This window comes from Aethalodelphis obliquidens, unplaced genomic scaffold, assembly GCF_003676395.1.
Source record: "Aethalodelphis obliquidens isolate GAN/ISIS:26980383/991018 unplaced genomic scaffold, ASM367639v1 scaffold45, whole genome shotgun sequence".
In the NCBI taxonomy this organism is placed as follows: domain Eukaryota; kingdom Metazoa; phylum Chordata; class Mammalia; order Artiodactyla; family Delphinidae; genus Aethalodelphis; species Aethalodelphis obliquidens.
Genome location: NW_020837989.1, coordinates 10,505,985 through 10,516,887, shown reverse-complemented (window position 1 = coordinate 10,516,887; position 10,903 = coordinate 10,505,985). Strand labels below are relative to the sequence as shown.

The 10,903-nt window shown below is 38.4% G+C and overlaps 1 protein-coding gene across 1 annotated transcript; it reads right to left on the bottom strand.

Annotated features, from left to right (window-relative positions):
* Positions 1-486: 486 nt before the first annotated feature.
* SPINK1 (serine peptidase inhibitor Kazal type 1) lies at positions 487-7,212 on the bottom strand. The gene is made up of 4 exons (XM_027081391.1): positions 7,070-7,212; positions 5,329-5,360; positions 3,662-3,768; positions 487-611 (listed from the first exon to the last, which is right to left on the bottom strand). The coding sequence occupies exons 1-4, from the start codon at positions 7,122-7,124 to the stop codon at positions 566-568; spliced, it is 240 nt and encodes a 79-aa protein (XP_026937192.1). The 5' UTR covers positions 7,125-7,212; the 3' UTR covers positions 487-565.
* Between the last annotated feature and the right edge of the window lie 3,691 nt (positions 7,213-10,903).

Genomic DNA, 10,903 nt, shown 5'->3' with positions numbered 1-10,903 from the left:
CTCACCTGAAATCTACATTGTGAGATATATGGAAAATCTTAAGACTAAACTCTGTTTCACCAGACAGGCAGCATTTCAAAATCATATGCCTCTGTACCCAGACCAGTGCCAGGCACAATAGATGCTCAGTTAAATCCCAAGGAACCCTAAAGGAATTATTTCAGTCGGTGAAAGGTGATGGGCAACATGTTTCTGGACTGAGAGTTTTCCAACTGTTTCTTAAAATGCTAGTCTAGTCCTCATGGGATTACATGTATTCATGATTGATCATGTCCTGTCACTTAATATCTGCAATCACATTTCCTGAGACAGAGTCCTCAGAATGTGAGAAAGATGGGGAAGGAAAAAGCATGAAGGAAACCCTGTCCAAAATTACAGGATTGCTGTATTTCGTAAAACTTGGTTTATTCTGAGTTTGCCTCCATCCTCCGTCCCCAGTATAATCAAACGTGCCTTTGAGGAAAAAGCATATGGGAGCAACAGGAAGTGTTTAGATGCATTTTATTCAACAATCAGGCCAGCCACCGCATCATAGTGTTCTTATGGGATTTCAGAACCTTGGTTCTCAGCAAGGCCCAGATTTTTGAATGAGGACAGGAGTCTTGTGTTTCCTATAGAAGAGATTGGGGGAAAAATATCAGCTTAAACTTTGTTGATAAAACGTGACAACGGGAGAAAATCAAGGAAAAAAGATCAGCTTTATTTAAAATAGAGAGGTTTGAGATTCATTTCCATTTCAATTTCTCTTATTCATTTACTCATTCACTTATTCATTAACTCCTCAAATATTGATTGAGAACGATAACATACATTAAGGATACAACAAAAGGGAAAAATGTCCGTCCTTACAGAGTTTACAGATCTAGCAGGGCGTTATAAAAAGCTTCTGAAATTAATCTTTAATCCATTGTTGCTTCTTTTCCTTCTGATGGCATTGTCCTAGCTACCAGGTTTCCATCTTAGCTGGTGCCTGGGCTACTTCAGGACCTTCTAATTGATTGATCCATTGCCTCAGAACTCTGGGGATTCTCATCTGTGAGATCTTGCAAAAGGAAATTATACCCTTATCCCATATGATAGCTGCTTTAGTTAGCATCTAGACAGAGCCCACGGATTGGCTTATTTTCCATAGCTGTGCTGTCCACTATCCCATATAACTATTTAAATTTAAATCAGTTAAAGTTAAGTAATATTAAAAATCCAGGATTTCATTTATAGTAGCCACATTTTAAGTGCTGGTACCATGGCTAGAGGCCTCCGTATTGGACAGCATTTCTGTCATTGCAGAAAGTTCTACAGGAGAATAGTAGTCTATAGAGAAGAATTTGCCAGTATAGATTTCCTAAGAAGACATACAGGAATTAGAAAAAATAAGTTCTTACTGAATATATCTGCTAAGCACTTAATGATCAAGGAGATGCAAGCCCTTGTTTGTCTACCCATCTCAAAGCTCAACAACTAAGGTCAGAGCCTGGCTCTAGTTAACCATACAATGTATTTGTTTGGGGCTTTTAATGGGCAGTAGAGACAAAGGCAAAATGGTACATTTGAAAATATGTTGCATTTGAAAAAGACACATTTTCTCTCTAGACCTGTTTTCTTATCAGAGAAATATAGGAAGAGAAGTTACATTTTCTGGCATTCAAATGTTGCTCCCATATTTACATAATTTTAAAAGAATAGAAAGAGCAGGTAGGACTGGTAGGTTATAAAGTCTAAGGAAACCGGGTGTCCCAGCTCTATGCTCATATTTTCCCAATGGTTCAGTCTAAATACTGGGCCTTTTGATCGCCGCACTTGGAAATTGACCAAGCCTCAAGGCTGTTGTGTTGCTTTCTCCTCCCCTTGGATGGAAATATGATGTTTGACCTTAAGGTCAAGAACATAAGCCATGAGAAAATTAACAAGTGGTTTCAAATTCCTTTTAACAAGTGGTTTCAAGTTCCTTTTACAAGTCCTTAATGTGGAAATTTTTTTGAAAAAGCAGAACCTCCAATGTTTTGGGCCTAAAACTTCAGGATATTAGATGTTTCTCCCTGGAGACCTATTTCCACAATTCTTGTTAAATACTGAGAATTTTCTGAAACGACTTAAAGCAGACCAAGGAGAGGGTGCATGGTACAAGGAATTAGAAATGTGGAATGCATGCAGTCATTTGAACCTAAATCAAAGTGTTAATACCACATCAGTTCCAAAATAACAGAGTTTTCTGGGTTGCTTGTGGGATCTCTTTTATTTGTTTTGATCATTCTACACCTTTATTTAACCTGGAGCGCTTTTGTGATGCTATGAAAATGCAAAGTCCAGTTTAAATGACACCCTTTTCATGAATCCTTTCTTGACCCTTCCAGTAGGAAGCAATCTGTATTTCTCCTTCACTCCTGTAGCATGTTGCTCACACCTCATTTGACTTCTTGTCACAAGTTACAAGAAGCTACCTTATCTGTGCTATTTTCTTTCAGTTATATCCACTAGGAAAGCAGAGGAGACTAGCACAATGCCTGGCATATAAGTGTTCAGCAGCTGAGTAAGACAGAAAATCTGTGGCGAATTTATTTCTCTGAGTACCTGAGTCTAATTCCCATCACCTACCCACCTACAATCAGTTCAGAAACTCCACTGAGGCTAGGTCTCACATCCATAAGTGATTGTGTTCACTAAAGTATTACATAAAGTGTTACAAAAATATGTTTTTGGTCACCTAATCTATATAATTCATATTTGCATACTTCAGGGCTTTAGTGAACACAATCATTGCTATCACCAAGAATGATTTTTTAAGTATAATGGTATTTTGGGTATGTGGGCTTTAAAAAATCCAGACTATCTCTTGTTCGCTATAAAAGGTTGGGTTTTTATCGTAGAAGTGATTTTTTTTTTAATTAATTGAAAGAAACATTCAAACACTTTCCTTCCTCTAGCCATTGTCCTTTCTTTAACACCTTTTATACAGCACCATGTTATTAATTCCTTTCTCACTTTTGTTCAGTTTTTTCTTCATCTTGAAATACCTCTCTCTCCTTCTTTATGTTCTAGAGAAAACCTCAGACTTTTCCAAATCCTAGCAGGCACAATTAGTTCTTTTTAGTTTTGTGCTCTCGGAGCACTTTGCTTATACTACCATTGACCACACCGTGTTAGCGTTGAGTGTAAGCCAACTGGGAGACAAAACATGTTGGATTTTCTTGTGGATCTCACAAATATTTAGTCTAGTACCTGACTTTAAAGTATAGTGGAAAGAGCAAGGATTTTGTACCAGATCTGCCACTCATGGCTGGGTGACCTTGAGCAAGTTATTTAAACTGAGTCTCAATTTCTTCATGGGTATATTAAGCTGAGTATTATTTACCTCAGAGAGTCATTGTGAATATTAAGTGCCTCGCATAATGCTTGACATAATAAATACTACTTTCTATCATAATGCACACACACACACACACACACACACACACGCACACCTCTCTATATAATCATAACATATATAATAAGGAGAAAAAGAAATCAAGAATTGTTTGGGGGAAAACTAGGTATTTTGTTTCTCTCATGGTGAGATTAATGTTATTGGTATAGTCTTTGAGGCTTAAAGGGATAATATATGTAAAAATTTGAAGACTTCTAGCTTAAAACATATATTTTAAAAGAAATTCAGGTTTGTACTCACATATTTTCAATACATAACACGCATTCATTAGAATAAGTAACTCCATCTGTCCCGCAGACAGGGTTATAAATCTTGGGACATCCACTCACTGCACTTGTACATTTAGCCTAAAAATGGAATGAAACAGAATCATTTCCCATCATTTTTCATTTGAATTTATAGCAGAGTCTCTAAAATCTCCCTGGAGTTGATCAGCTTAAAGTGGAAGCATGATTGTGATTGGGAGAGTGATACTAAGTGTTCCAAGAGGAAGAATCCAAAATTTGGAGTCAGAAAACCTGGTTTTAAGTAATGCCTCTGCTATCTGCAAGCTGTGTGACATTGGTAAATCTCTTGGTGTCTCTGAACCACAGTCACTTCATTTGCAAAACGGGAATGATGTTGTTTCCCTACCTATCTCATCACGGCGTTGTGAGGTTTGAGTAAAGTGAGTGAGATAATGTTCAAATTTACAATTACTACCTGTGCTGGCTCTCTCAGGTCAGCCACACCTTGAGGCGTGTTCTTCCTTGCACACGGTAGTCCTGTCACCCTGGTCTTCTCTAAGTCAATTAAAGACACGTGGTGCCTTCTACCCTTGGGGTTTTTGCACAGCCTGTTTACTGTCAGTAAGAACTAGTAATTATCAAATGACTTTCACAGGGCAGACACTGTCCTAAGTGCTTTTCATGTATTATTATATTTTTATAATATTTATATTTATAATATTAATATTATAATATATATATTATATTTATAATATTAATATTATAATATTATTAATAATATTATTATATTTAAACTCATAGACTATCCTATGAACTTTTTATTATACTCTTCTTCTGGTAAAGGCAGTGAGGCACAAAGAAATTGAATCACCCAAGGCTACACACCTAATAATTACTGGATCCAGGATTTAAACCCAGTCAATCTAGGTCCTGAGCTTTAGCTCTTAACCACTTTACTCTTCTACTTCTCCCTTTGCTAACACTCATTTATCCTTCAGGGCTGAAAATAAATCTCACCGGCTTAGGGCACCTTCCCTGATTTAACTAGGCTAGGTTTCTAATGGAACCAGAACTTCTTTATAACACATCACCAATGTAGTAATTTATTTACTTATACACTTTTGGTTTGCCATCGGCCTTCCCACTAAATATAAATGTAACGAGAAGAGGGACGCTTCATCCTCTGGTCTCCAAATTTACTGAAATTTACATTATAAGTACAAGAAAAACTGGAAAAGTTAGATATAGAATATTTTTCTAGAGGAAGAGCCTAGTTTATTATTATTATTGCTCATTATAAATTAGAGCTCCACCTTGTTGATGAAGAGAACTTTATGGCAACATGGTCAAACTGGCTGTAAGGAGGAAGGGCTGCTTGGAGTGATGTTTAGAAGGTTTCCACTTAAAATCCTTGTCCTACCAGATAGCCCTAGTATATATAAAAACTCCTTGACAGCAAGCATAATATGACTACAGAGAAATTGCCTATGTGTCAGTCAATTTGTCCTTCAACATAAGCGCCTGTGGCGGAACTACAATTACTATCCACATTTAATGGGTTAAGTCTTGCCAGCATTCATACTCCTCATATTAACTTAAATTGAAAGGTGAGTTAGACTACGCTTTGGGTGGAACAAACAGTCTTAGCCCCAGAAATAAAATTTACAAAATTGTCTTTACCTTTCTTTCCAGGAAGTTAGCTCTAGTACTACCTAGAAAACATAAATCAGACATGTCAAGTTGGGTCATGAATGGGAGAAGCCTGAGGTATTCTCATTCAGAATTTTCTGCTTCCATTTAAGTCTGTGACTTCTCTGCTTCCTCTTCCACCACCCACCTCTTCTTATTACCATTTTTTTTCAAGTATGTCTCATTGGTGTCCATTCACTCCCTGCCTGCTGAAACCTCAAAAAAATTAAGCAAAAATTTGATTAGGACCAAAGTATCTCAATTTGATATTTAAGACAAGTTGACCCATTTCCTTGAAAATAGAAATGATGTACTTACTGCTTCAAATGTGTCAGGCACAGAGCAAATACCTTCTGAACGCTCACTGACATTCTAGTAACAGCCAGCTTGTTGATCTCACAGTGATGTAGGAAATATAAGTATCTTTATCTCAGTTTATAGATAAAGATATGGAAAGTTTCTATAACTAGCTGTGAACACTAGCAATAACCAGGTCTTCTGATGAAAAACTAACTTTTGCACTTACATGTAAGTCTTCTTTTGTAAGTAATGTTTTAAAAAAAATGGAGCTCTTTTGACAATTTACCTTCAGTTCCCAAAGAGCTCCCTCTCTCCATTGCATTATACTGACTATTAGTTCAATTCACATTTCTTGAATTTACAGGTAGATACTTAAAATTGCCATGCTGCATTCTCTAGAAAATAGCAGGTCTTGTTGACATCACCATCAGGAGATGGTGATTGTGGGTGAGCTCACTGCAGGGAAGGAGAACTAATTTGATAGTATCCAGAGGAAGAAATGTTGGTGAGATTTGATTTTGATACTAACAATCTCTGAGGTCATCTAGAGGAAGTAGTTCTTCCTACCTAAATGTATTGAAAAGTAGGGGCTTGGAGAAGAAGGCCCCTGGAATAGTCAGAACCTGATGCGGTGAGAGTCCCACTGAATTTTAGAATCGAGTTGAGTCTAAAATTTAATGAGCACGTAGTCACCACAGGCATCTATATGTATTAATTTATATGCATGAGAAGGGGAAAAGGGACCACTGCTCCCATAAATATTTAGCAAATACAGCAAATAGTATTGTTCCTTTTCTTCGCGAAGTACTGATTTGGCTGTCAGTAGGTTTCTTTGCTAGATCTGATAAAAATTTAAAAGTGTTAACCATCTCCGAAGACAAAAAGGAAGCTGATGCCAATGCCAGGGGTTCAGATCATCTGTCAAAATTATTAAGACAGTTTGAAGATATAAACATACAGTCTATTCAAGAAGAATATTTTTTCTAGAAATATTCTGTAGGTCAAAAATAAAAATTTTAATCAAATTCTGCCGTTTATACTGGAGTAACTGGAAATCTTTGTTAGCTATTTATGCAGTTCCATGAGAACATAAAATTTGTAAATTGGCCTTAAATATTTACAGAGTTAGAAGTATACTTGATATTGAAATAATCCCTTCTATTTTCTACCATAGTTCTGACAAAGAGTCAGCCTCATTACCTGGGGAAAACCATTTCATGTCTGGGCAGTTCTCACTAGTAAAATTGTTTTCCTGTGTTATGTTAAAATCCCTCTTTCTATATATAATTCTCATCCACTGATCTTATTTCCTCTCACTGGGACCAAAAGATCTGTCCAAGAGTAGACTCTAAGTCTAGAAAGTAATGTGGTCAGTAAAGCAACTGGTCAAAAAGGTTTTACTTAAATCAGAAAAATATGCAAAGCCACCTACCAGATAAACTCAATAGGACCAAGGCAGTGAGAAGGAAGATGCTGGCTACCTTCATGGCTGGATTGCTGGCTCCAGGGCTCAGTCAAAAACTGAACTCAACTTACCACTTCTCTCTAGAATCCTGGGACTGGAAGGTTCATACAGGCAGGATGGTATCCCAGTCTCCACCTACTGCCCTTTGTCACAGATCTCCTTGGTTATTGATTGACTCCGTAGCATAGCCTGGACCCAGCACAGCACCAGTGTAAGAAAGGTGAGAGGAATGCTGTGGGCCTAAAATGTGCAAGGTAAAGACTGTCAGGAAGAGATGACTAGTGGTTAGTTAGTTGGTTCTTGCCCTAACTTCCTCTGTGACTATGGAGAGGCCCTTCCTTTCTCAAGCCCTGGTTTTCTCATCTGTAAGGTGAACTCCAAGGTCCTTGTACTCTGTAGTTCTGGGTGCATGAATAGGTGTGAATATCTAAAAAACTCCCTTCATTCTTTCTTCCTTTTCTTCAGCTTTTCCATTTTTTATTCTCTCTCTTTTCTCTCTTTTTCTATCACCCATTCACAAAGCCTAAAGTAGCTGAGAGAGGGACAGGGTAGAGGTAGGGAGGACTCAGTTCCCTAAGGTGTGTGTGTGCTCCGAGGTAGAGTGGGCTGACCAGAGATGCTTACCAGCTTTTTGTCCTTGGACAAGTAGTTCACTTTCACTGAGCTTCAGTATATTCATCTGAGAACAGAAATAATAACAGTACCTACCTCAAAGTGTTGGTCTTTCATTCTAAAATATGCATTGTGTCTGTCATGTGTGGTTTGGGGAGACAATTCTCAATTATCTCTCATGTTTCTGCATGTCTCATGGGTAGAGACACTGACTGCCTGTGTTTCAAACAACTTTTTCAAGAGGCTTTGTATAACAAACAGCCTTGGGAGGTGGAATACTGTCTCTCTCTGGAGTAAAGGGGAGGCTTGTTTACCGTTGGGTGTAATAAGATAGTATCTTTCACCAGGGTGAAGTTTAGGCAGGCATAGTGCTCTTTTTAAAAGATTAGGGGGCTTCCCTCGTGGCGCAGTGGTTCAGAGTCCGCCTGCTGATGCAGGGAACACGGGTTCGTGCCCCGGTCCGGGAAGATCCCACATGCCGCGGAGCAACTAAGCCCAGGCACCCCAAGAACTGAGCCTGCACTCTAGAGCCCGCGAGCCACAACTACTGAAGCCAGTGTGTCTAGAGCCCATGCTCTGCAACAAGAGAAGCCACCGTGATGAGAAGCCCGCGCACCGCAATGAAGAGTAGCCCCCACTTGCTGCAACTAGAGAAAGCCCGCACACAGCAATGAAGACCCAATGCAACCAAAAATTAAAAAAAATAATAATAATAAAAGTAATATTTTTAAAAAATAAAAAGGGATTTTTTTAACATCTTTATTGGAGTATAATTGCTTTATAATGGTGTGTTAGTTTCTGCTTTATAACAAAGTGAATCAGTTATACATATGCATATATCCCCATATCTCTTTCCTCTTGCGTCTCCCTCCCTCCCACCCTCCCTATCCCACCCCTCTAGGTGGTCACAAAGCACCAAGCTGATCTCCCTGTGCTATGTGGCTGCTTCCCACTAGCTATCTGTTTTACATTTGGTAGTGTATATTGGAAGAATCAACATTGTGGAAATGACTATACTACCCAAAGCAATCTACAGATTCAATGCAATCCCTATCAAATTACCACTGGCATTTTTCACAGAACTAGAACAAAAAATTTCACAATTTGTATGGAAACACAAAAGACCCCAAATAGCCAAAGCAATCTTGAGAAAGAAAAATGGAGCTGGAGGAATCAGGCTCCCTGTCTTCAGACTATACTACAAAGCTACAGTAATCAAGACAGTATGGTACTGGCACAAAAACAGAAATATATATCAATGGAACAGGATAGAAAGCCCAGAGATAAACCCATGCACATATGGTCACCTTATCTTTGATAAAGGAGGCAAGAATATACAATGGAGAAAAGACAGCCTCTTCAATAAGTGGTGCTGGGAAAACTGGACAGCTACATGTAAAAGAATGAAATTAGAACACTCCCTAACACCATACCCAAAAATAAGCTCAAAATGGATTAAAGACCTAAATGTAAGGCCAGACACTCTCAAACTCTAGAGGAAAACATAGGCATAACACTCTATGACATAAATCACAGCAAGATACTTTTTGACCCACCTCCTAGAGAAATGGAAATAAAAACAAAAATAAACAAATAGGACCTAAATAAACTTAAAAGCTGTTGCACAGCAAAGGAAACCATAAACAGGACGAAAAAACAACCCTCAGAATGGGAGAAAACATTTGCAAATGAAGCAACTGACAAAGGATTAATCTCCAAAATTTACAAGCAGCTCATGCAGCTCAATATAAAAAAAACAAACAGCCCAATCCAAAAACGGGCAGAATGCCTAAACAGACATTTCTCCAAAGAAGATATACAGATTGCCAACAAACACATGAAAGAATGCTCAACATCATTAATCATTAGAGAAATGCAAATCAAAACCACAATGAGGTATCACCTCACACCAGTCAGAATGGCCATCATCAAAAAATCTGCAAACAATAAATGCTGGAGAGGGTGTGGAGAAAAGGGAACCCTCTTGCCCTGTTGGTGGGAATATAAATTGATACAGCCACTATGGAGAACAGTATGGAGGTTCCTTAAAAAACTAAAAATAGAACTACCAGTAATCCCACTACTGGGCATATACCCTGAGAAAACCATAATTCAAAGAGTCATGTACCACAATGTTCACTGCAGCTCTATTTACAAGATTAGGGATTTTTAAAACCTTGGCATCCTTCCCTTGTAACACACTGTGCTTCCTGTGCAGGTACCCTTGGCCCTCTTTGTGTCACCCTATGGAGGCTGGGCCTGGGGAACCAGAGCAAATGCTGGCAGTCTGGCTATTGCTATTGAATGATTATATCTCTTTTGTCTGAGTCAGGAGTCTGTGTCTTCTGCCAGCATCTCTTTAACTGTGGCAGGCTAACATGTCAGCTTCCAAGTATAGGGTATAATCATAGACCCTCCCAGGTCTTGATGTATGTTAAGAACTGCACTCATATATGTGGATGGATCAGTGAGTGAAAATGACAGCCCCGGTCCTCATGGAGCTTCCATTGCATTTAAGTTGGGGGAGACAGGCAATAAAAAAGTAATCAAATAATTATAAAGGTTATAATAAATATTATGGAGAAAAAGAATAGAGAAGATAAACCTAGAGATTTGGGGAGGTAGTTATCACAAATTGGTCAGAGAATGCCTTGCTGATTGACATTTGAACAGAAACATGGAGGAAGTGAGGAATTGAATCGTGCAAATATCCAAGAACATGCACTCCAGACAGAGGGAATAGAAAGTGCAAAGTCTCTGAGGCAGAAACTTGCTGATGTGTTTGAGAAACATCCAAGATGACCGTCTGGCTGGAGCAAAGTGATAGAGAGAAACATAGGCAGTAAGATAAAGGAAATAGTGGGGGCCTGGATAATGAAGAGCCATGTAGGCCATAGTAAGGACTTTGGTTTTTAACCAACGGAAAGCCATTGGAGAGTTATGGCAGAAGAATGACATGATATGACATTCCTTCTAAAAGGGTTTTGTGCTCTATGAGAATAAACTATAAGGCAACGACAGCAGCAAAAATCCTAATGTTAGGCTATTATAATAGTCCAACCAAGAGACGATGTTGAAAGTGGAAGAAAGAGGTTGATTTTATAGTTGAGGTGAATTAATACATATAAAGCTTTTAGAACAGTTTCTGGCACGTGGTAAACATTTAGAAATATTATCCATCACTATTAT

Excerpts from the sequence above, each read along its gene's own strand:
- SPINK1 (XM_027081391.1), bottom strand. The coding sequence starts at position 7,124 with ATGAAGGTAGCCAGCATCTTCCTTCTCACTGCCTTGGTCCTATTGAGT. Across the intron at positions 3,769-5,328 it reads CTAACTTCCTGGAAAGAAAG|GCTAAATGTACAAGTGCAGT; the intron begins GTAAAGACAATT and ends TTCCATTTTTAG. Across the intron at positions 612-3,661 it reads GTGTTATGTATTGAAAATAT|GAAACACAAGACTCCTGTCC; the intron begins GTGAGTACAAAC and ends TCTCTTCTATAG.